This window comes from Melitaea cinxia, chromosome 16, assembly GCF_905220565.1.
Source record: "Melitaea cinxia chromosome 16, ilMelCinx1.1, whole genome shotgun sequence".
Lineage (NCBI taxonomy): Eukaryota > Metazoa > Arthropoda > Insecta > Lepidoptera > Nymphalidae > Melitaea > Melitaea cinxia.
Window position 1 is genome coordinate 14,151,091 of NC_059409.1, and position 25,497 is coordinate 14,176,587.

At 36.7% G+C, this 25,497-nt stretch overlaps 2 protein-coding genes across 2 annotated transcripts in view; one reads left to right on the plus strand and one right to left on the minus strand.

The window, feature by feature from the left end:
- Positions 1 to 18,586, plus strand: part of LOC123660902 (1-phosphatidylinositol 4,5-bisphosphate phosphodiesterase) — a 110,455-nt gene extending 91,869 nt beyond the window's left edge. The window contains exons 8-22 of the mRNA XM_045595922.1: positions 13 to 179; positions 839 to 1,049; positions 1,322 to 1,580; positions 1,943 to 2,122; positions 3,524 to 3,677; positions 4,134 to 4,291; positions 4,613 to 4,819; positions 5,237 to 5,401; positions 5,923 to 6,127; positions 7,164 to 7,295; positions 12,361 to 12,538; positions 12,913 to 13,116; positions 16,222 to 16,378; positions 17,278 to 17,367; positions 18,060 to 18,586. Coding sequence (XP_045451878.1) covers positions 13 to 179; positions 839 to 1,049; positions 1,322 to 1,580; positions 1,943 to 2,122; positions 3,524 to 3,677; positions 4,134 to 4,291; positions 4,613 to 4,819; positions 5,237 to 5,401; positions 5,923 to 6,127; positions 7,164 to 7,295; positions 12,361 to 12,538; positions 12,913 to 13,116; positions 16,222 to 16,378; positions 17,278 to 17,367; positions 18,060 to 18,128 — 2,536 coding nt within the window. The 3' untranslated portion in view covers positions 18,129 to 18,586. The remainder of the gene's footprint in view (positions 1 to 12; positions 180 to 838; positions 1,050 to 1,321; positions 1,581 to 1,942; positions 2,123 to 3,523; positions 3,678 to 4,133; positions 4,292 to 4,612; positions 4,820 to 5,236; positions 5,402 to 5,922; positions 6,128 to 7,163; positions 7,296 to 12,360; positions 12,539 to 12,912; positions 13,117 to 16,221; positions 16,379 to 17,277; positions 17,368 to 18,059) is intronic.
- Positions 18,587 to 22,763: 4,177 nt separating this feature from the next.
- On the minus strand, positions 22,764 to 24,753 carry LOC123660761 (39S ribosomal protein L33, mitochondrial). Its single transcript, XM_045595794.1, has 3 exons — positions 24,520 to 24,753; positions 24,308 to 24,411; positions 22,764 to 22,889 (listed from the first exon to the last, which is right to left on the minus strand). The coding sequence occupies exons 1-3, from the start codon at positions 24,558 to 24,560 to the stop codon at positions 22,837 to 22,839; spliced, it is 198 nt and encodes a 65-aa protein (XP_045451750.1). The 5' UTR covers positions 24,561 to 24,753; the 3' UTR covers positions 22,764 to 22,836.
- Between the last annotated feature and the right edge of the window lie 744 nt (positions 24,754 to 25,497).

The window sequence follows — 25,497 nt, forward strand, 5'->3', positions numbered from 1 at the left end:
GTTAATTTTCAGAACTCAAGGTAAATCGGATCGTATAAACTTAGACCAATTCGTGAACTTCTTGAATGAGAAGCAGCGTGATCCTCGCCTCAATGAAATCCTGTACCCACTTTATGATGAAAAACGAGCACTTGAGATCATCACCGACTACGAACAAGATGAAGAAGCAAAGAATGCTAGTAAGCTAAGTTTTTGTTATATTTATTTAAATTTTTAAATGGAAGTCCTAAATGTTCAATACCGATTAAAAAACTTCTCTAAGGTTGTATAATTTTACGATATCGAAGTGAAACTTCTATAGAACCGTTGTGATTTTAAACTCGATGAAACGAAAATGCGTCACGATAAAGAAAAAACATAAATGTCTAGGAGATAATGACATAGAATACATTACACAGTATCTTATATTGTCACACAAACACGCGCGCGCGCACACACACGCACACGCGCACACACACGCACACGCGCACACACACGCACACGCGCACACACACGCACACGCACACTCACACGCCACGCAAGCACGCGCACACAAACATATTTTTTTCCAATTTCTTGCAACAATAACAATCTTTTTAGCGCTAAAACTAGCTAGTAATGCTAAACTGGCGATTCATGAATATTGGTATTAGGATTAGATTTTTAAAAATGAAAACTATTTCTTAATAAATCCATAGTTTACAAGCATGCAGTTCAATCTTTGTAATGCACATATGAATCTTAATTTTAAAAAGTATACTTAGTGTATTTTCTAAATTAGATACAGTTGTGAAGCTACCACCGATTCAGAATGTAAATTCTATTGTGACATATATTTTTATTATACATTTAATTTCAGAATGTCTTACAAAAGATGGACTCGTTCGTTACTTGATGTCAGACGAGAACGCACCCGTGTTCCTCGATCGATTGGACTTCTACATGGAAATGGATCAGCCATTGTCTCATTACTACATCAATTCCTCTCACAACACATACCTTTCCGGAAGACAATTTGGCGGCAAGAGCTCGGTGGAAATGTACAGACAAGTGTTGCTAGCTGGATGCCGGTGAGATTTAAACTTTTAAATATTCCAAGGTCACGGTGGAAGTGTGGCTAAAACAATTTTTGACGATTGTATCTGTAACTCTCTACTATAATTTCTTCTGTCACATAAAGTTTTGACTACACTCTTTTTTTTCATCTATTTTCATATAACACAACATAAACTTAATTATATATCCAAAATATATATATTTAGACATCCAAGATATATATGTTCCTTAATTCTTCCAAAAAAATTACGGTTATAATTGTAATTTAAATTTAAATATCTTACAGGTGCGTCGAACTCGATTGCTGGGACGGCAAGGGAGAAGACGAAGAACCAATAATAACTCACGGCATGGCCATGTGTACAGACATACTGTTCAAAGACGTCATATACGCCCTTCGAGATACCGCCTTTGTGGCCTCCGACTACCCTGTGATATTGTCCTTTGAGAACCATTGCTGTAAAGCACAGCAGTATAAGTTGGCGAAGTACTGCGATGAAATTCTTGGAGATCTTTTGCTTAAAGAACCATTGCCAGAATATCCAGTAAGTGTGATTTAATTGAGAATAAATAGACAAATTGTTGTTGTGTAAACTACAATTCACACTTTTATGTATTATGGCTTTTATTTCTTAAACGTCATCAGACTTCTGCCATTTTACCTGTGTTTATGGTTTCTGCTCTAGTCCTCAAAAACTTTTAGCAAAGACTTTCTATAGAGCAATAAAATTATACAGCTGAATTTCGATTGTAGCGCATTATAACAAACAAACAAACAAACATAAACACAATCTTAAATCACTAAATTTTTGTGGCAATAATGCACTAATGCCTTAATTTCCACTACAATGTCTAAAAAAGCCATTGATAAAGTCAATGATCGTACAAATATATTTTCTTCCTTCAGTTGGAGCCAGGAGTAGCCTTGCCCCCTCCGTGCGCCTTGAAACGTAAGATCATGATCAAGAACAAGCGTCTCAAACCGGAAGTCGAGAAGCAAGAATTGGAATTGTTCAGACAGGGTCAGTTTGTTATTGAAGATGAGGTGAAAGAGGATGCCTCTGCTGTCGTGATGCCTGAGAAAAAGGTCTGATAGCCTTTATATAAGTATAGATCTGATAGCTTTTATATATGATAATAAAAATTGAAGAAGGGTATCAGAAGATAAAACAGAATGCAAATCGAAAACGAAAAACGACGAAAAATCTTCAATAAAATTCTCGTGTCGCGGTGTTTGTTACTAAACTCCTTCGAAACGGTTGGACCGATTTTTATGAAATCTTGTGTGCGTATTAGATAGGTCTAAGAATCGGCCAACACCTACCACCCCTAAATATATTGTTAAAAGTTTTTGTTAAAAAATATCTTTATTATGATTTAAAAACTATATAAATTTTCAATAAAAAAAACCAACGCCTATTTTTAATAGCGTTTACCGCTTAGCAAGACAAAGTTGCCGGGTCAGCTAGTTTTGTTTATAAAATTGATAGTGATTATCGTTAAAAGGATAACAGTGAATCTCATTTTATAAAAAAAATTGATATGTACTCGCTCACCTGCCAGCAACATGAAAAGATTAGCCTTCATATAAAAAGTAATCGTTTTATCAATCAGTACTGCAAGGAAGTTGATGATATATATTTTTAAATATTATTGCAAAAGTTAATCGATCGTTTGTACCCAAATATTGATTACGGAATAATCTCTCTCACTTAGTGCTATTAATAAAAATAAGTAAGAATAAATGTGACTGACGCAATAACAGTTCCCAGTTCGACACGACAAATGCTTATATAGCCCGTAGTATCGGTGTTGTGGTTTGGAAGTTTATGGTCGTGTTTGATACGGAACCCTCGATACAGCGTTCACATCCTGGGTTATTATATCATAAATAGCTCGCATTAACAAGTATTTCTGGATAATTATTAAAGTAAATAAAAATTAGAATTAGAAAAAAAGCGAGTGTGCTTTAGACCACACAACTGAAGTAAAACTTCTTTAGCTTCATCTACCTTATATCACCCTCTCAACTTCTGTTCGCCTCGCCCGATCATACTTACTCCCCGGGTCAAGCGTGCGTCATCACATCACTACAGCCTATTGCTATCCACTGCTGGACATAGGCCTCCACGAGTTCGCGCCAAAAATGGCGTGCACTCATGTGTGTTGCCCATAGTCACCACGCTGGGCAGGCGGGTTGGTGACCGCAGGGCTGGTTTTGTCGTACCGAAGACGCTGCTGCCCGTCTTCGGCCTGTGTATTTCAAAGCCAGTAGTTCGATGGTTATCCCGCCGTCGGTCGGCTTTTAAGTTCCAATGTGGTAGTGGAACTATGTTATCCCTTAGTCGCTTCTTACGACGTCCACTACGGGATGGCTATATTTTTTAATGCCGTAGCCACACAGCAAGTGTGCGTAAAGGAGTTTGATTTAAAAAAATGGTATCTAAGTTTAGTGAGTTGTCATAATTGGTGATGATGGTGGTGGTAGCCGGAGGAGATCGTCGCGGAGGCGGCGACGGCCGGCGAGGACGCGCCGCCCCCCGTGCAGTACACCGGCTCCACCACCAACGTGCACCCCTGGCTGTCCTCCATGGTCAACTACGCGCAGCCCATCAAGTTCATCAGCTTCGAGGAGGCCGAGAGTGAGTACCGCACAAAAAGTAGTTCATATGTTATTCTTGTCGCGCGTTGAAAAAAAATCGCACCCTGAACCTGGCCGTGGCTGGAGACGAAGGAAAAGAAGGAGCCACTCGCCACAAGCGCTTATATACTCATGAGCTAAACTCTACTCACCTAATCCCCACCAATGGCCCCATACGCAAACCCACACGTCACACGCTAATAAACGACAACGCCTAGCAAAAAAGAGCAATTACGCACCAAAACAATTAGTAACATTATATACTCGTATGGTACATTCTTAATCTTTAGCAATTTATATGATTACGTAACTTCCACTGATAGTTATTCAGTAGTAGATAAGAGTAACAATACTCCATCCAAACTTTTGCCAAATTATTAGTAGTATTACTATTATTGTTTGTTCCCTATTCAGTATTTCTAAAGGAAAAGAACTAAAATAAACTTTTTATTTTCAGAGCGTAACATTCACCACAACATGTCTTCCTTCGCGGAAACGACTGGCATGAACTACCTCAAGTCTCAGGCCATTGACTTCGTGAACTACAATAAAAGGCAAATGTCCCGAATCTACCCTAAAGGCACACGAGCTGATTCTTCCAACTACATGCCACAGGTTACTATTTTTTTATTTTATTTAAGTTTTCAGCTAATATGTGACATAGTATGGAAACAGTTCGTCAACCTCACCTGATGGTAAGCGATTACCGCAGCCTATAGACTCCTGCAACACCAGAAACATTACAAGCGTGATACCCTTAGTCTTCCAGGAGCTCTGGTCACCTCATCTGGTCACTCATCACAGGAACACAACACTGCTTGAGAGCAGTATTATTTGCTAAAGATTTTGAGCAGGATATTTCCTGCTGTACCCTCAGTTTACCTTCGTTACAGGCCAAATTATCATATACTACACGAGACATTTGATTCCCCGCAGGTGTTTTGGAACGCCGGCTGCCAGATGGTGTCGCTGAACTTCCAGACATCGGACCTGCCCATGCAACTGAATCAGGGCAAGTTCGAGTACAACGGTAACTGCGGCTACCTGCTGAAGCCGGACTTCATGCGGCGAGCTGACCGCAGCTTCGACCCCTTCGCGGACGCCCCTGTCGACGGTGTCATCGCGGCGCAGTGTGCCGTCCAGGTGGGGGGCTGGGCTTCCTATTGCCCTTTATTACCCTTTCTGATCTTCACCGATTAGAATATATAGCGGCCCTGCTGGGCATCTTCACCCCCTACCTAGCCCTATCTGATATTCATCAATGATCTACCATCAATACGATCAATACGATCAATGTTTTTCCCGGCAGACGACTCGACCACGAGATGTGTTAGCGTTAAACAACGCGTTGGCGCTGCGGTAACGGAACTGGCTGTTGCGGTCTAATTTCAATTCGACCATAACGCGTTTACGTTTATTGATTACATTAAATGTTCTATCCAAAAGCAATAAGCAAAAGCAAATTCGGCATCTATATTTTTCACTGATAAACCTTTGCATTCGATTTTGGAAAGACAATATCACAAGGAAGTATACATAAAATCGGATGATAACTTCCAGGTGATCGCTGGCCAGTTTTTATCGGACAAGAAGGTGGGCACGTACGTGGAGGTGGATATGTATGGGCTGCCGTCCGATACTATCCGCAAGGAGTTCCGAACTCGCATGGTGCCGGCTAACGGACTCAACCCAGTCTATAACGAGGAGCCATTTCTCTTCCGGAAGGTAAGCTTCCCTCCATTGACACCTACAACTTGCGGTCCTTCGTCTTCCGGAACATAAGCTATGCTCCACTGACGCCGTCTACAACTAGAGGCCCTTCGTCTTCCAGAAGGTAAACTTCTCTCCACTGACGCCGTTTACAACTAGAGGCCCTTCATCTTCCGGAAGGTAAACTCCGCTCCACTGACACCGTCTACAACGAGGGGCCCTTCCTCTTCCCGAAGGTAAGCCTCTCCTCACTGACCTCATTATCCTCGAGGAGTTCCTTAATAAGATGATTAGAACAAGGTTCACTGTTTGGGTACCAAGCAAACATGGCTGTCGTGTGTAACGAAATAAAAATTGTACAAAACGGTATGTATGTTTAAGCGAAATTTCGTGATCAAGACATTTGTAGATAATGTCGAAATATCGAGCTCCGCAAAATGAAAGTAAAAAACATGACAAATATCCCGTTTTTAAATAATTTTAGTAATAAAAATAAACATTTTAATTTAAAATCTAATAACACCAACATTCCTCAGGTGGTTTTGCCAGACCTGGCGGTGTTACGTTTCGGCGTGTACGACGAGAACGGCAAGTTGCTCGGACAACGTATATTACCGCTGGACGGTCTACAGGCCGGATACCGACACATATCGCTCCGGACTGAAGCCAACTTCCCCATGTCCCTCCCCATGCTGTTCTGTAACATCGAGCTCAAGATTTACGTGCCCGATGGCTTTGAAGGTAAAACTACCCCGTTAACTCTTTGGTAGGAACGTTTTTAAGATTTTAACATCTACCGTCAGTTGTTTAACGTATGTTTCGTATGTTAATAAAATGAAATAAAAGAGCAATAACAATGATTGATCCCAATTTGCGCCAAAATCATTCGTGATTGGTGTCTTTTGTTTATCTTAAGGAGCGCTAAACATTTGGTATTCATCAGTATCTTTATCATTACGAGTATATTGACTTTGACTTTTGCATTCGTTGACTAATTAATTCGTGATTTTATAGATAAGGATGTAGATATTATGAGGTCAAAATACTTAAATTTCATTTTTTTTTTGTTTTTTTTTTTGTAATTAATAAAAATGTCTTATTTTTATTTAAATATTTTTTAATATTTAATTAAATCACTGACCTCTCCAACATTAAATCAAAAAATCATCGTATGTACGGTCGGCCAAGAAAGTGGTGTACCAGTTTTGATTTAGTTTCCTGGTCATCGAAAATTACAACAAGGTTCGTTATTAAAAGATATTACTGAAAGAGACGTATTAATGACATTTTAAACTCTATTAGGTAAAAATAATATCGTTATCAATAATCAGATAAAAATGACAATAGAAGTTGTCAGATCGATCTGCAAGCGAAACTAATTTTTATCACCTATGAATGTACAAGCGGCATTCAACCTTAGGGTGGTAGCCTCTTTCTTGGCCGACGGTACATTGTATATGAATAGCAAACAAAAATGTTTCCGACTTCTGCAAGAGTGCAAAGTGAACCCCACTCTGTCTCAGAGTGGTTGAGTTCTTTGCCGAAACTATACTGAATGTAAGCTTCTGAAGCTACATGCATACATTGCATGACCTACTCATCAGTAGGATCATTAAATTAAAAACAAAATTCATCATCACCGTCATTTAAAAAAAAAGTAACGCAATTTTTATTTTTATTTTTATTTTTTTTTTTTTCTTTTTTTATCATTGTCGTAGTATATGAAAATATCTGCGCAAGTAAAAGTTTAATTTAATTTTTTTTTAATTTATTTTAGATTTTATGGCGGCTCTATCCGACCCCCGCGCATTTATGGGCGCCGCCAAGGAAAGAACTGACAATATGAAACAGATGGGCATCGAAGAGAGCGGGCCGGAGAAAAAACCACAACAGGAGGAAAAGAAAGAGGGTGAGTTGCTGGAAACAGTTTACAATTACGCCTTAGGATAAGTTTGTCGCGTCACAGTATGTGCGTGCTTTTGACATCTTACCAAAGTGGCACCCCAGAAACCTAAGTGAGGTCTTCAATTCTACCATTAGTCTTGAAGAGTACTACGTCAGGGCCTTAAGTCCTCGGTAAGCAGAGCGGGTATCTTCCCAAAATTTTCGGCCATTCTTCATACGGATAGGGACGCTACGCTATAAGTAAAAACGCGTAAGTTCCTGATGCACTATAGCAGCTGTACTCGGCGAGATGTCGCCTCTTCTTCAAGCAAAGTCGGGTGACATGACATCTCACTACTGGGAAAGGGCCTCACCACTGCGGGTTGGCGGATATATTCCCTAGTATGAATAACGATCGCTATCTATGATAATAGCTATGATAACAATTGGGACCGACAGATTAACGTGCTTTCCAAGGTACGACGGGGAAACTCACAAGGACAGACACCCAGACTGGAAAGAAAAATTTGCACGAATACAAATATCCGTCCCGAGCGGGAATCGAACCAGGAATCACCGGTGTTTGAACGCATACACATACAAGAGTTAAAAAAAAAACCTGCTTGTCGTGACCTCTCTGTGTCCAGTCAGAACTAAACATATTCTAAAAGACCTGGCATGTTACAATTACACGCGTTTTATTTATACAACGCCACAAAGAGTGCAATCTTAAGGAATATGAAAAAACCATGAAAATTGGGTTTTCATATTTTACGTTCAACGTATAGAATGAACAGGCCTAATAAATTATTTTTGCGTTTCTCTGTAAACTAAAGCGTAACGTAAACAAACCTACATTTATTCACTTTTTTTATAAATAAAAATCAAACGCGCCGCGCCGATGTAAAAGGATTATTTATTTCATATACACACACAAACCTAAAGACAAATTAATTTTAACGATTATATATATGTTATAAATAAATATAAAAAAGTGTGTGTCTCAGCTCCAACGCGATTGGAGTGTACTCTTGAAGAACTCATAACTCATTGATTAAAATATCCTGCAATGTACACATACTCGTAAACGATTCCAAAGTAAAAGTTGCACAAGATATGTACGTGACGGTAAAACGTCATTGTCAGCGCCGCTGCTCAGTGTTATTGTTTCATTCGATTCCACTACCTATTTTTTTTCATACCACGACCCTTACAACCTTATATTGTGTCTTAGTAAACGCTAAAAATATCCAGTAGTTTTTCCATTCGCGCAAAACAGCAGACCTGTATAATTTTATTCCTACAGATTGTTTTGATAAATTCCCGAACAGGAAGACTAATATACAATCAAAATTGTAATGTAAACACTTGAGAATGCGGACGGAATCTTGAACGGAATATTACTTTCGTCTTAACGCCATGTCTAAGATAACCTGGTTTATTTCCGTTATATGCAGACAAATAGGTGAAATAATAATTTACATTAGAACTCGTAACGCCTTTAAATGTAGGTACATATGTACGAGTACATGACAGTGGATATTTTCAGAGATCTCAATGGAATCTGCCATAAGTTATGAGACATAGCGGTTTATTTTTTATTTAATTATTTATTTTTATATTTAAGGTATTGTTGAGTTTTATATGTTCATACTCTTTATTATACAAGACAATTGTGTTTATTCTCAAACGAAATAATTGTGTTTGCTCGCAAACGAAAAAAAAACCGACTTCAATTACATCGAAGAGTAATACAACGTATATCGACGAAAAAATAGTAATACTTTGTTCGTATTCCATTTAACGCGACATTATAAAATTGTACAATTATATAATGTTCTACTGTTATTTCTAACATTTTGTTAGCGATTGTAGGCAGAAATTTTATAAAAGGCCCGTCGTCGATTCGCGCGAAGCGCTGACATCGCTTATTACGGCGGGTTTTTTAGTTGAAGCGGATTTATATTGAATTACGGTTTATGTCTTTTTTATTAAAAATATGTAATGTTCATGTTTTCACACAGCTCCGATGCACGACTGGAGTTTACCCCTTCAGATCAACTGTCTAAATAGGCACAAAAAGGCTTACTAGTCTAAGAAATATATTATTACTATATCAAATTGTAAATAAATGAATCTATAACGCCATCTATCGGAACCTAATTGCGTTATTAGAAAACGTCTGAACGCCATCTCTAACAAGGTCATTCGTTCAGTAGATTTTACTGTTAAATTTTTTCATTCCGGGGCCTTAAATGAAAATCGATTCATAAGGAGAAAACTCCAAAAACAGTCAAGTAAATACGCCATATCAGATATAGCTCAAAAAGTTCGAGTCAAATCTCAATTATATTTAAATGGGACCACATGACAAGCACCACCTATCGATTAAAAAAAGAATCATCGATATCGGTCCACCCAGTAAAATAGTAATGAGGTTAATATAACGTTGGTCGACGTAAAATAGCCAAGTAAATACCCAGTATTAGCGATAACTCAAAAATTAAAAGCTCAAATATATTTATAACGAATAAACTGCTACTCTCTACTCTAGTGGAATATTGTAATTTGATCGATAGTGAACGAAGTAATTTCATAACATTTTGATAGATGGCGTTGTGGCAAAGTATTGAACATGACCACAGTCGTCTTAACATCGTCATGTAAATACGTGTCATCAAAGATTACTCAAAAATTGCTCATTATATCTCAATCATATTTAAAACGGACGACATGACAAGTATTAGCTTTTGATTTATACAAAAAAGATCAAAATCAGTGCACCCAGTAAAAAGATATAACGTATAATACAACGTAGGGTGACGAAAAAACCGTCAAGTAAATACGCAATATTAGATATAACTCACAAATTACTAATCAAATCTCAATTAAATTTGAATGGGACCACGTGACGAATAGTAGCTTTTAATTTATATAAGAAACGTCAAAATCGGTGCACCCAGTAAAAAGTTATGAGGTATAATACAACGTAAGGTGACGAAAACAATGTCAAGTAAATACGCGTTATCAAAGATTAATCAAAAAGTAGTTATCAGATCTCGATAAAATTTATATGTGACCACATGATAAACATCAGCTTTCGATTAAAGTAAAAATTATCAAAATCGATACACCCAGTAAAAAGTTATTGCGGATTTTCGAGAATTTCCCTCGATTTCTCTGGGATCCCATCATCAGATCCTGGTTTCCTTATCATGGTACCAAACTAGGGATATCCCCTTTCCAACAAAAAAAGATTTATCAAAATCGGTACAACCAGTAGAAAGTTATGTGGTATAATACAATGTAGGTCGACGAAAAAAGCGTCAAGTAAAAACGCATTATTAGATATAATTCGAAAAGTAGTTGTTAGATCTCAAATAAATTTAAATGGGACCAATCGGCACACACCACCTTTCGATTAAAACAAAATTTGTCGAAATCGGTCTACCTGGTCAAAAGTTCTGATGTAACATACATAAAAAAAAAAAAAAAAAAAAAAAAAAATACAGTCGAATTGAGAACCTCCTCCTTTTTTGGAAGTCGGTTAAAAAGCCGACTTCAATTACATTGAAAAGTAATACTAGGTATATAATTATGTACTAGTATGACATAGGTAGTCGATAAAACAGTTAAACACACATTTAGGTACTATTTTCTCCCTTTTTTTTTGGTGTCTGTTAAAAGTGGATTTATAGCAACATAAAGAGGAGATGTTCAAGAGGCACCTTATCGCCAATAATGTGTGTTACCTCATAACTTTTTACTGGGTGTACCAATTTTGATGACTTTTTTAAATCGATTAATAAATAAATTAACGGTTCTAAAATCTCCATTCTTTTCTTATCGATTATATATACAAAAATTCATACCACATATATTGGTCTTTTCTAGTCAGAAAATATCAGAAATTGAAGATTTCACATGTCAAAGACTATTCGAGACTAAGGTAAGACTAGGAACAATAAGAAAAGGGAGTAATTATTTTATAATAAAGAAGTTGTAAAAAATTAATTACCAACAGTATTTTGAAAGTCCAAAATGATTTTATACCCTTAATACCCTCTGTTTTTACATTTTCACTTAAAATATTATTTGACTGGACAATTTTAGATTATTATTTTTTTTAAATCGAAAAACACGTCGCTATAAATAAATAATGAAAACGCCACCGCCTATCGCTCGGACTCAACAATTTGGTGGTTTTCATACATATATTATCGTACATATATTAGGTGGATCAGTCGATTGGGCTTACACGTCCCGCTACTACATTCAGTACTCTCCTTAAATACACATTAAGATAATAAAAATTCCTAAATAAAATGCCAAGTAAATAATTGTATTTAAAATTGTAAAATTAGTTTTGTAAAATGTGGAAATTTATATCGCACAAAGGTGAGGTGCAGTGTTAAAAATATTTTTGAATGAAAGTGTATTTCTGTACTCATTTTTGGTTCAAGGTGAAAGAAGTTTGATTTGAGCTGATTTAAACTATTTTCTTAGAATCGTACTAGACGTTGTTGTACGAAACAAGACGAGAAAACAAAACGCGATGTACTGTTTTTTTTTTTCTGTAATCGTTAAGTGTGTTGAGCGCTAAACTTGGGAATCATCATTTCAGCCTATCAAAGTCCACTGCTGGACATAGGACTCCATAAGTTCACGCCAAAAATGGCGTGAACTCATGTGTTTTGCCCATTGTCACCACGCTGGGCAGGCGGGTTAGGTGCGGTTGCTGACCGCAGTGCTGGCTTTGTCGCACCGAAGACGCTGCTGCCCGTCTTCGGCCTGTATATTTCAATACCAGCAGTTGGATGGTTATCCCGCCATCGCTTTTTAAGTTCCAAGGTGGTAGTGGAACTGAGTTATCCCTTAGTCGCCTCTTACGACACCCATGGGAACAGAGCGGGATGGCTATATTCTTTACCACCGTAGCCACACAGCGCGTAAACTTAGGAATGACTGGACAAATTCTAGCCGTTTTTTTTTTAAGTTTTGTAATACTTTGTAGAAGGTTTTTATTGGTTTCTATTGTTCTCATAAACATACCGACAAGAAATAATTAATATTAAAATAATTTCCCACAGAGCCGCTGGTATTCGAACCCATCACGGTAGAAAGCCTCCAGAAGGACAAAGGCTTCATCAAAACTGGTCGTAAACAGCAGAAGGATCTGGAGATGATGAAGAAACGTCACTCTAAGGAGAAGATGACGTTGCAGAAACAGCAGTGCGCGGCGCTTGAAAAAATGATAAAAGGGAAAAAGTGAGTTACTTCTTTTTACTTTTTTATTTTCTTTTTAACCGGCTTCAAAAAACGAGGAGGTTCTAAATTCGACTGTGCGTTTTTGTGTGTTGTCTCATAACTTTTTACTGGATGGACTGAGAGATTAATCGTCCCATTTAAATTTAATCGAGATCGAATAAATAATTTTTGAGTTGTCTCAAAGAATGCGTACTTACTTGAATATTTTCCCATCTATCTACGTTGTATTACTGGTCGATGTAATTGAAGTCTGCTTTTTTTTCGTATGCGAGCGAACAGCTATTTTTTTCAAGTCGGTCAGAATTTAAAATTAAATAAACTCCGCTATTACTCTTTAAAAAAACTGTATTTGAATACAAAGAAGTCGTGTGCAGCAAGGAGCAGCTCAGCACGGACAGCGCGTTCCGCACGCTGGTGGGCGAGCAGGCGACGGCGTGGAACGAGCTGGTGCGGCGGCAGCGCGCCGAGCTGAGCGGGGCGGCGCGCGCGCGTCTGGCGGAGCAGCGGGACCTGCTCAAGCGCTGCTGCGAGCAGGCGCAGCTCGCGCAGATGAAGCAGCTGGAGGCCAAGCACGAGAGGTGAGCCGCGACACTGGCGGGCGGGGACGTAGGGCGAGCTGGTGTGGCCTGACCGAGCAGCGGGACCTGCTCAAGCGCTGCTGCGAGCAGGCGCAGCTCGCGCAGATGAAGCAGCTGGAGGCCAAGCACGAGAGGTGAGCCGCGACACTGGCGGGCGGGGACGTAGGGCGAGCTGGTGTGGCCTGACCGAGCAGCGGGACCTGCTCAAGCGCTGCTGCGAGCAGGCGCAGCTCGCGCAGATGAAGCAGCTGGAGGCCAAGCACGAGAGGTGAGCCGCGACACTGGCGGGCGGGGACGTAGGGCGAGCTGGTGTGGCCTGACCGAGCAGCGGGACCTGCTCAAGCGCTGCTGCGAGCAGGCGCAGCTCGCGCAGATGAAGCAGCTGGAGGCCAAGCACGAGAGGTGAGCCGCGACACTGGCGGGCGGGGACGTAGGGCGAGCTGGTGTGGCCTGACCGAGCAGCGGGACCTGCTCAAGCGCTGCTGCGAGCAGGCGCAGCTCGCGCAGATGAAGCAGCTGGAGGCCAAGCACGAGAGGTGAGCCGCGACACTGGCGGGCGGGGACGTAGGGCGAGCTGGTGTGGCCTGACCGAGCAGCGGGACCTGCTCAAGCGCTGCTGCGAGCAGGCGCAGCTCGCGCAGATGAAGCAGCTGGAGGCCAAGCACGAGAGGTGAGCCGCGACACTGGCGGGCGGGGACGTAGGGCGAGCTGGTGTGGCCTGACCGAGCAGCGGGACCTGCTCAAGCGCTGCTGCGAGCAGGCGCAGCTCGCGCAGATGAAGCAGCTGGAGGCCAAGCACGAGAGGTGAGCCGCGACACTGGCGGGCGGGGACGTAGGGCGAGCTGGTGTGGCCTGACCGAGCAGCGGGACCTGCTCAAGCGCTGCTGCGAGCAGGCGCAGCTCGCGCAGATGAAGCAGCTGGAGGCCAAGCACGAGAGGTGAGCCGCGACACTGGCGGGCGGGGACGTAGGGCGAGCTGGTGTGGCCTGACCGAGCAGCGGGACCTGCTCAAGCGCTGCTGCGAGCAGGCGCAGCTCGCGCAGATGAAGCAGCTGGAGGCCAAGCACGAGAGGTGAGCCGCGACACTGGCGGGCGGGGACGTAGGGCGAGCTGGTGTGGCCTGACCGAGCAGCGGGACCTGCTCAAGCGCTGCTGCGAGCAGGCGCAGCTCGCGCAGATGAAGCAGCTGGAGGCCAAGCACGAGAGGTGAGCCGCGACACTGGCGGGCGGGGACGTAGGGCGAGCTGGTGTGGCCTGACCGAGCAGCGGGACCTGCTCAAGCGCTGCTGCGAGCAGGCGCAGCTCGCGCAGATGAAGCAGCTGGAGGACAAGCACGAGAGGTGAGCCGCGACACTGGCGGGCGGGGACGTAGGGCGAGCTGGTGTGGCCTGACCGAGCAGCGGGACCTGCTCAAGCGCTGCTGCGAGCAGGCGCAGCTCGCGCAGATGAAGCAGCTGGAGGACAAGCACGAGAGGTGAGCCGCGACACTGGCGGGCGGGGACGTAGGGCGAGCTGGTGTGGCCTGACCGAGCAGCGGGACCTGACCGAGCAGCGGGACCTGACCGAGCAGCGGGACCTTCAAGGTAAAAACGCGAGCCGTTACACCAATGATGACGCTAGGCTCCATAAATAACGTCACACGAATTTCCAAATTTTTTCAACGTGTCCTTGTCTCAATTGGTCCTATTTATGAGACCCCCTACCTAGTGTAACGTCACAATTTTTGCAATTTTACACATCAGTTTCCACAGTAATTTCATTTTATTTAAATAGTATTTCAGTTTTCATTTAAATCAAAATAAGACACAGTCGTCTGTACCTACGATAAGCAACTTAATGCTTGTGTAATAGGTAACAGCCGACTAGTGTAGCTATTTTTTTTTTATTAGAAATTATACATACTCGTATATAATTAATATATAAATGCACATATTACACCCAGACTCGGGTGGGAATCGAAACCGCAACCCGCGGAACAGAAAGCAGGGCCACTACAAACTGCGCCAACGGGCTAGTCAGTTTTAATCAAAATCAATCAAAAATATGTATGAAAATGTTTAAAAACGTTTTTAAAATATAAGGTTTAAACGTTCCTGATCTAAATTTTTATCTAGTTAAAATATCATGTCTTAAAACTTACAATTAGATATATTTTCAAGTAAAAAATTTTTATACCTCCACCCAACCCTTGTCACACACACAATGTCACATTACGTAGACCCTCTACACTCGTTAAAGTGTGATATAATTCAAGGTTGACTCCTTACCAGGATCACTGGCCTGACTGGCCGGACTGGCCGTACATCGGAGCGATTCTTCAGTAAAATTTCAGTCTCAAACACGATTTTTTAAATATATATACATACTTAAAAAATTATCTATATCTATATCTTTATATATATAAAAGCGAAAGGTCACTCATCACGAAATCTCCGAAACTATAACACCTACAAACTTGAAATTTGGCAGGTAGGCTTCTTTGGGACGTAGACATCCGCTAAGAACGAATTTTACCAAACTCGACCCCTAAGGGGGTAAAACGGGGGTTGGAAGTTTGTATGAAAGTCCTATGTTTTTGAAGTAAGAGACTTGAAATTTAAAATGTAAGCTCTATAGATGGTGAAAAGGTGTCCAAATAATGTATCTTTAGAAATCAACTCCTTTTTGGGGTTAAAACGGGGGATCGTAGGTTGACTCACTGATCACGAAATCTTCAAAACTATATCACCTACAAACTAGAAATTTAGCAGGTAGGCTCCTTATAAAGCGTAAACTACCGCTAAGAATGGATTTTACGAAACTCGACCCCTAAGGGGGTTAAATGGTGACTGGAAGTTTGTATGAAAGTCCCATGTTTTAGAAATAACAGACTTGAAATTTAAAATGTATGCTCTATAGATGATAAAAAGGTGTCCAAATAATGTATCTTTAGAAATCAACTCTCTTTTGGGGTTACCTTTAGGTGTACAAATAATCTGTCTTAAGATTAAGACAAAGTTTTTTTAACATAAATTTGTGTATTAAAGACTAATTACTAAAATCTATTAATATGATTTTTATTTTTATTTATTCATATAACGAACTATAAGTAATAAAAAATTCTAGAGAATTGAAAGAAATGAATACAAGGCAGGCTAAGATCAGCGTGGAAACGAGCAAAGAAGTCGCAAACGACAAGACTCTGAAGACCAAGCAAGAGAAGGATCGTCGACTCAGAGAGAAGAAGCAGAACAACACCAAGAAGTTCATGGACGAACGCAAGGTGAGATAGATTATACTCGTATAGTAAAATGTAGCCCAGCAAAGCTATAATGAAATATTTTCTTCAAAGATTAACTCTTATAATTATTATTAATCAGCTGTACTGACAACTTCTTTGAAATTATAAGTATATTTTGGTTTTCAGTTCCTCTCCCATAGGACTGTTTTATTTTATACAACTAGGTCAGTAAAAATGCGTACGGCTCACCTGATATCAAGCGATTACTTTAGCTTATAGACAGACACCTGCAACACTAGAAGCATCGCAAGCGCGTTTCTTTTACGTTGAACGCGTAACTTTAATGTCTGTTTGAATATTGTTATTAGCAGGGAACCCGAACTAGAGACGAACTTCACCCATGTGCTTAATATATGAAAATTATATTTATTTTATTATATTATAACATTGCGAGCCAGGCTATAATTTAATACTAATTGTAAATTTTATATTCATTTAAAAATGCACTTTGAGTTTAAAGAATAAACTTAATACCTACCGACAGTATAAAACTTGTATAAAATGCAAACGTTGGGTTGTCTATTATTTTTCTGGCATAACTAATGGGTTGGCGGGTATATCAATATGCATAGTCTTGCCATAAATATTGTTACAATGAAAAAAAAATACATATTTTCTACTGCACGTAACATGTGTGAAGATCACATATAGCTCGAATCGTAGACTATATGATATTATATTAACCTGTATTTAAAAGCAATGTTTTAAAAAGTCAATAACAGTGATGTGTACAAAAAAATGTACGAGATTTTTGTGTATGGGGTAGTCTAAAACCTCGCTACACCTTGCCTCACCAAATATCACCAAGAGAGTAAAAGGTTGCTAAAAACACGTGATTAATGAATCAAACCTAAGATACGTTCCACGGCTTTATATTTCAGAACCAGACGATCAAACAGAACCGCGAGAAAGACAAGTTGAAAGCGACGCACGACAAGCAGATGGAGGAACTGAACAAGGACATTGATAACGTAATGGTAAACTTACAGGCTTCAATAATAATGATAAGGCTATTGTTATTGAAGCCTGTAACTTCCCACTGCTGGGCTGTGGCTGCTTTTCCACCTGTTGCCGGATATTCTCCCAACCATGACCAACAATGGCTATCAGGTTTTAATGATAACAATCGCTATCAGGTTCTCATGATAACAATCGTAACCAAGAACTTCGTGTGCTCTCCGAAGCAGGGTGAGGGAGAAGGGACTTACATACATCATCATACATCCATCTAGGCCAAAAACAAATATTTGTACAAGTACAAATATGTATGTATAGATACTTATTCAAAGTAGTTACAGATATTTATTTAAATATCTGTCCCGAGCTGGAAACGAATCCGCGACCGTCAGGGTTTACGCGAATACACGTGGACACACCTCAACGGTTGTTCAGGTTCATATTAATAAGAACCATGAATCATTTATCGAGCTATTTATTAAGTTAAATCATTTATTAGCTGTACCGCGATTAAGTTCGCTAATACATGTTTAGGCTTTTGTCCGTTTTTCCAAAGCAACCATACTGTTTGTATTTAAGTTTGAAATCAAAAGATAAAAATGAGCACAGCATATAAAATTACTTATTTTCATATATTTCATTACAAATACAAATTACCTCTTGAACTTTGTTAAAAGTTTTAATTTAAATAAAAAAACTTTTACAGCTGATCGAGATGTACAAGATGAACGAGACCGAGTTCGAGATGATGAGTAAGACTGAATTCTTTGCATGAAAGTACCCTGACATTGCTCCGCTACTGGAGCAATTGACTTGTGCAATGAGTGCTCAGTGATTTACTTGCAGTGCTGAGTGTATACTTACTGAGTGTATGTTTACTGAGTAATGTGAAATAAGTATAGATAGATCAACACGATGCGTGGCGATGTGTGTATGTAAATGTACTTTGTTTGTGTGTCAGTATTGACTCGACACGCACACACACTCACGGTCTGTACACGCTTTACACACACACAACACAGCACGCTACGATAGATATAAGTATATATATTAACTTGGGCTAGCTAGCTCTGTGCCAAGCCTAAACTATATTGGGTTTAAAAATCACTGAAAAAAATATTGGAAAATATGTCGTATCTTTTTGGGCAGTTAAATATGCAATTGTAGTACCTTCTTTCTTTACTGCTACACTATATGTATTTATATAGTAGAATGTATTTATATACATGTAAGAAAGAAAAAAGAGGCACATCTAGGGTAGTTAACCCTAGGAAAAATTCAACTATGTGAAAATGATTCCTCCTGATGATCTCCTTGATTCGTTTAGATAATAAGCAAATAATTTTCTACTTCACTTCAGCTATGAAGTCTAAAAAACCTATCCCTGGCTACCCCAGTATTAACTTGCAAAGCAATTAATTAATAAATACATAATTACCAAGCTGCGACTTATTAAGTAGTTCTAGTAGTACCGACTTACTATTAACTCGGTACTAAGATGGTACTCAGTTTAAACAGTAAGTTAGAAACTACTAAGTATGAATTTACTCTTGGTGCGTGAGTATTGACGGGTTTTAGATACTCTATAAAAAAAATTCTAAGTACATTAAAATTTAATTTAGTTAATATTTGTAACCCTTGTTCTTAGATAACTATTAGTTACGTTGTGCGTCGAGTAATATATAATAATTTATTAATAATGTATAACGAAATTAACTTGTTTTATAGTATTCTAAATACTTGTTCCAAATGTTTATCTTATAATTTTACTGTTATTTTGAATAATTAATAAATAAATTTAATTTATTTATATATAAATATTCTCCTGACAATACAATTTAACTGAGAATGATATGATGTATGTAATTAAATTATTTCAATAAAAACTTGTAATTAAACAGTAAGTAGTACTTCAAAATTTAAACAAGTAAATTAATTACGATTATCAAAATTAAAAAATTAGCGTAATTACAAATAATTACAATTATGTGTATGGTTTTAAATACGTGTTAAGAATCAGGGCTGTCACGTTCTGTAAATAGCTTACTATATTTAAATTGTTTGTACACCGATTTGCCTTAAAACAAAATTATGTATATATATATATTATTTACATTTGCTTAAAAATACAAATTATGTATGCAAATGTAAGAACATGGTATTCAAACCACCTTGACTTAAAATCTTAATAAATATCAGTGTCAACCCTGATATTCACTATAAAGTATAATCAGCAATACATTAATACAAATAAGTTATAATTATCTTTATTGGGTTATCTTTTATTAAATTTCTTATTATTATTAATAAAAAAAAATGTGAAAAGTTATGTTTGTCATATCTACGTTTACTTACAAGTAGGTATGAAACGACGTTTATTAAGAAAATCGGAATTTTGAAACGATGATTAGAAACGAGAATATTGGTATTGGAACTGAAATTAAATAATATATATGGCCTTTTGAAATTACAAATTATTAAAAAATTATACCTATCCGTTGTTAAAATAATATTTAATAGAAATGATAATTATTATTTGAAAATTATATTCTTGAAAATTGAGAAATTAGCAGTAGTATTTAATTAATAAAACTAAAATACTTATGAAAATAACTTATTTTAAGTGGTGCCAGCTGGCATTATTTACCTTTAAATTAAATTATTTTGTTCACTTACGGGTAAATGTAAGCTAGAATAAAAAAAAAAATAATGAAAATGGTAGGTACATTAAATTTATCAATAACATCGTATTCCCTTTTTAAAAAGTTTTTAGTTCAAAATATAAGTATAAATCCTTAGGACTTCATTTTAAATGTGTCTTACGCCTTGTATCATTAAATAGTGTTAGAAAAAGAAAAAGCAAATATAACCTATAATTGTATTAGTTTAAAATAATGGTTATATTATTATTTTTTAAAGTATATTCATAAGTATTAGAATTAAGTATAAAGGACTAACCATGACTGAAATGTAAGGAGTATAAAGTAATATAAAAAAATAAATAAATAATATTGGTTTTTTTCCGAATAAAGTATTAAATTATATTTATTATTCCAGTGTATGAACCGTTGAGGTGTTTTTATGCAACACATTCCTTTAAAAAGTTATAAATCTAGAAATTTCCAATAAAAAAAAAATACAAGCGACATAGGTACATTCATAAATTACGTCAAACATATTTCGTGGATTTCGCCAATGTCACGTTGAAGTGATTGTTTTATCTCCTCCCCCTTTCTTATCACATTTATGAGGACCACCCCCCCCCCTTCCACCGAGTGCAACGTCACATATTACATTTACACGTTGCAATTTTTACATCAGTATGATCAGTATGCCGTGTGGTGTCGGCCGAGTAGAATAGCACCACCCCCTTTCTTCCCGTGGGGGTCGTAAAAGGCGACCGAAAGATAAAAAAACCCAAAATTATCAGGGTCCTGGAGAAGAAACCCGGAATGGGGTCTCCGTCAAGCATTCGTAGCATAGCTCTAAAATGCGAAAGACTCCTGCAGCCGACTCCACACGCATCGACTCGTCGTTCCTGTGGGCCTAGCCAGTGAGGTCGAGTGGGTGGCGCAGAGCTTAGGCAACTCTGCGTTTTCCTGAAGAGTGACCTAGGCGACACAGTGTCTGTCTGACACTGTCTAAATCGTCTGCAATAGACGGACTAAGGCCAATGATACATCAGTTTCGATAGTATTTTTGTTGTCACAAAATTTAGGATCCCCACTCCTTGTCACACTACATCACTCTACCCCCGGACCCAGACGTGTGACGTAATTTATATATAGCCCCCTTGTACTATAAGAAGCTTAAGGAATGTAACAGGTTACTTTTTAGCAGCTATATATTATAATATAATTTGACATTGACTTTTACGTTTATTACTGTATGATGAAAAATGTATATTTTTTTTATTACATTACTCCTTGGAAAACTGAAAATGTGTAGGTTGTCTAAATTTATGAAATTCCTTGTCAATAAATTCAGCATTCTATACTTTCTATTACACTATTATAGCAATTGTATGCGTATCTATATTGTAGGGCATGTTTATATAGGAACTACCTACTCGTAGTTTTCTATAATCCCATTAAATGGACCAATGGAATGCCATAACAACTAGACTTGGTTTCTATTTTATATTTTTATCTATATACAAATATTAAATATTTTAAATTTTTTGTATTTTATATTAATTTAAGGATATTTTCAATGTCAATATTCAAGTTATTTAAGGAAGTATGTTTCTGTTGTAATATTATAAAATAATCTAGTCAATTTCATTATTAATATATAACATACGACTATTGACGACTTGTTTCTAAAACATATTAAAATGTTATATTAAATAAAATTATATAATAAAGGATTGATAATAATTTATCAAATAAATATTTAAACTTATAAAGATATATTTCCATTAGTTTCATCGTAGTTTAATATTTTGAAATTTAATAATAATAAAAAAATCCTTGTAGCAATTTTTATTAAATTTTGTCAAAATCTATTGAATAAATTTTGACTTTTTTTATATATAGATTAGTTTTAAAATATAGTGAGAATAACTGTAAGTGTTTATTCATTTTATCAATGTTTATTAACACTATGTATTTTGGGTAAACTCTTAATAATAAGCCTATGTTTGAACTGCACGTCTTAAACTAAAATCTTTTGTAGTTAATATTTACATGACAATCCTTTTATATTTATACAACATAATGTAAAATATTAAATATTATTTTTAATGTATTGTGATGAGTGTTCAATAATTGTGAAAGCTATCTCTTGTATCGTAAGTACCAAATAGATAAAAATTAAGATACACTTTTCTCTTTCAACGTGACATTTTATTTTGTGTATTGGATTAGAAAGTCGAAGTCTATTAGTTGACCTTTAAGATATGGTTCGAATCTTGGTAATAAATCCTATCAGTAACTTATGTGAGAGATTAATTTTGTCAGCAACTGGCGACACAGATCTTAAACTTAAGGCTACTTATTCATCAGAAGATTTATAGGGAATATGAACTAAAATATGTTTTAAAATACGACCTATAAATTTTAATCTTAAACTCGTAAAGATAATCCCCGTAAAAAAATCATAATAATTGAACACTCAAAATGGAATTGAATTTTAATGAAATATTGGTATACTTATAGCAATATTGATAATTTCCTATCTTCATTTTTTTGACATTAAAATTGCTAGACGTTTTAAGCACGGTGTCACTCCTCATTTAATAAGATTTAACGTAAGGTTAAGACAAAGATGTAAAGCATATATTCTAAATTCATTGTATCAATATATTTAGTATTTGATGACAAATATTTACAGTACTTAAAATTATTTAATAGTAAATAAAATGCATTGTATTCCAAAGATTTTATTGTTTAAAATTTAAATAATTATATTATTTAAATGAACAAATATGTTTTATTTACCTATTTCTAATATATAACTAATTCTAAATTAAATTATTCGGTCTACTTCATGCTTCTAATCTTCTTCCTTTCTTTGTAAATGCTTTCATGTTGAACTGAAAATAAAAAAAAAACAAAGAACAATTAAATATATGTAATAATATAAAATATATATATTCTATTTATCCAGTGTTGAATTTTAATACTGATTAAATTTGGTGACATTTATTCTTATTGCATAATCGGTGATAAGCATGATATTATAAAGGTCTTTTAATAAACAAGTTTTCTTATTCAAAAAAGTTTTCTCAAACCTGACCACGCACCCCTAGAACAGTTGGTGATAACAACAAACAATTCTTTCTATTCCATTTGCCTAAGTATTAGAGTACCCAAATAATGAACTACATACAAAAATACATTTGATGAAAAATGTTTAAGCTAGAAGATTAATAGAATTTAAAATAACCTGTTATAATATTTTATTTACAGTAATCTGTAATAAATAATTGTGTTAGCTGGCAAACGAAAAAAAATCGACTTCAATTACGTCGACAAGTAATACAACGTAGGTAGACGAAAAAATAGTCAAGTAAATATGCATTATCAAAAATTACTCTGAAAATTGTGATCAGATCTCGATGAAATTTAAATGTGAACACATGATAAACATTGGCTTTCGATTAAATTAAAACTCATCAAAATCGGTACACTCAGTAAAAAGTTATGCGGATTTTCGAGGGATTCCCTCGATTTCTCTGGGATCCCATCATTAGATCCTGGTTTCCTTATCATGGTACCACACTTACGATATCTCTCCTTTTCAGCAAAAAAAGAATTTACAAATTCGGTTCATAAATGACAAAGTTATCCCCGAACGTACAAAAAATATATATATACGGTCAAATTGAGTAACCTCCTCCTTTTTAAAGTCAGTTAATAAAATGTACTTATTTCTATTGAATGTTCACAAATATAAGCACAATTTATGTGTAGCTATATAAATATAAGTGTATCAGAATTAAAAAATTATGTCTTGAGTATCAAGTACATCTATCCCGAGAAAAACAAAAGATTACAGAATACATGCAAATATTAGGAGTACACTCGACTTCTATAAACTTATATGTTTGTTTACACTACTACAGTAATTTTTAGATAAAGATGAACTTTACTTAACACTTAGTTGATTAGCAATCTTAAGTAAATAGTCGGAACAAAAGCTAGCATTATCTTCCAGTCAACCTTTATAAATTTTTTAATCAGAAAAAATTTATTTACTTGCAGTTTAGCTGTCTTACAAATTTTGAGGTAGCTTTTAAAATAATTTTACTATAACTATATGTTTCTTCAGATAATAGCAAAATGAGTGTGGTCATAATTACCCATACAAAGTATCATTATTCTTAATATATGTTAAATAATTTATAATAATACAGTTTGCTAAAGCAAACATTTTAAACTAGAAATGTAAGAAACAGCCAACCACATTATGAATTTCTGTGAAACAGAAACAAATCAATTTGTTACTTACTATATGGATCAAAACGAATAAGTTCCAATTTATCCGCTAAACGTTCTCGAATGGCATTAAACTGGTGACCGGAGACTACACTTTCCATTAAAACCATGATTCTTCTGAAAATGCATCGTAAAAATTTTGACGTATTATAAAAAAGTAAATTATACTTGCGTTTGAAGAGTGTAGGTACTATTATATAAATCTCATGTTTTGAGAGCACTTACTTGCTTTTTGCTTTTTTCAATAGTACATTTGTTAAAAACATTTTGAAATTTTAAGCAGTGAGCGACATCCAGATTTACTGTATATGTTTATATATCTCTATTTAAAGTCTAGTCCATAACATAACCTTTTCACTTTTTATTTGACGTTTCAAGCAAGTTTCAAGTCACAATCTACCATAGTCAAACTCCAAGCTCCATGGTCTAAAGCATGGATCCTAAGACAAAGCATGGATCTAAAGCTGACTTGACTATCCTTGAGCGACATAGGTTATACTATATTTTCAAAAATATTAGGGATCCTTACTAAAACTCCAATAATGTAGCCCAAGGGATAAAAAAATAACCTAAAAAATTCCTTACATTGCGTGCGCTGCAAAAACTAATGATAATAGAAATATATAATTTAGTAAGCCTTTGTAGAACACATCATTATCTATAATAATTGTATTTGCTCGCAAACGAAAAAAAAAACTGACTTCAATTACATCGACAAGTAATACAATATATGTAATATATACGCATTATCAAAGTTACTCAAAAAGTTGTTATCAGATCTCGATGAAATTTGAACGCGACCACATGATAAACATCAGCTTACTATTAAATTAAAAATCATCAAAATCGGTCCACCCAGTCAAAAGTTTTGAAGTAACATACATAAAAAATATAGTCGAATTAAGAATCTCCTCCCTTTTTGGAAGTCGGTTAAAAAGTGTCGCGACAGCATATGTCTAACTATTATAATTATGTCACAATACGTTTGGTGCAACGTTGTTGTGCCAAACAATGCCAGTCTACACTAAACGATTTAAAGTTAACATACATTTTGAGGAGTTGATGATGTACACGGTGATGTCAACGAATCGGGAATAGGGAGCGTAGCACTAATGGCATCATAAGATGATAGCTTGTCATCTGCTAGATTAAATGATTTGTTGATGGCTCTGAAAGGATGGACATTGTTAATTTTCAAAGTTG

Bases quoted from the DNA above. Each gene is read 5' to 3' on its own strand.
- LOC123660761 (XM_045595794.1), bottom strand. From the start codon at position 24,560: ATGTTTTTAACAAATGTACTATTGAAAAAAGCAAAAAGCAA. The intron at 24,412-24,519 runs GTAAGTGCTCTC...ATGCATTTTCAG, and splicing joins TTGAAAAAAGCAAAAAGCAA to AAGAATCATGGTTTTAATGG. The intron at 22,890-24,307 runs GTAAGTAACAAA...TTTTATTTTCAG, and splicing joins TATTCGTTTTGATCCATATA to TTCAACATGAAAGCATTTAC.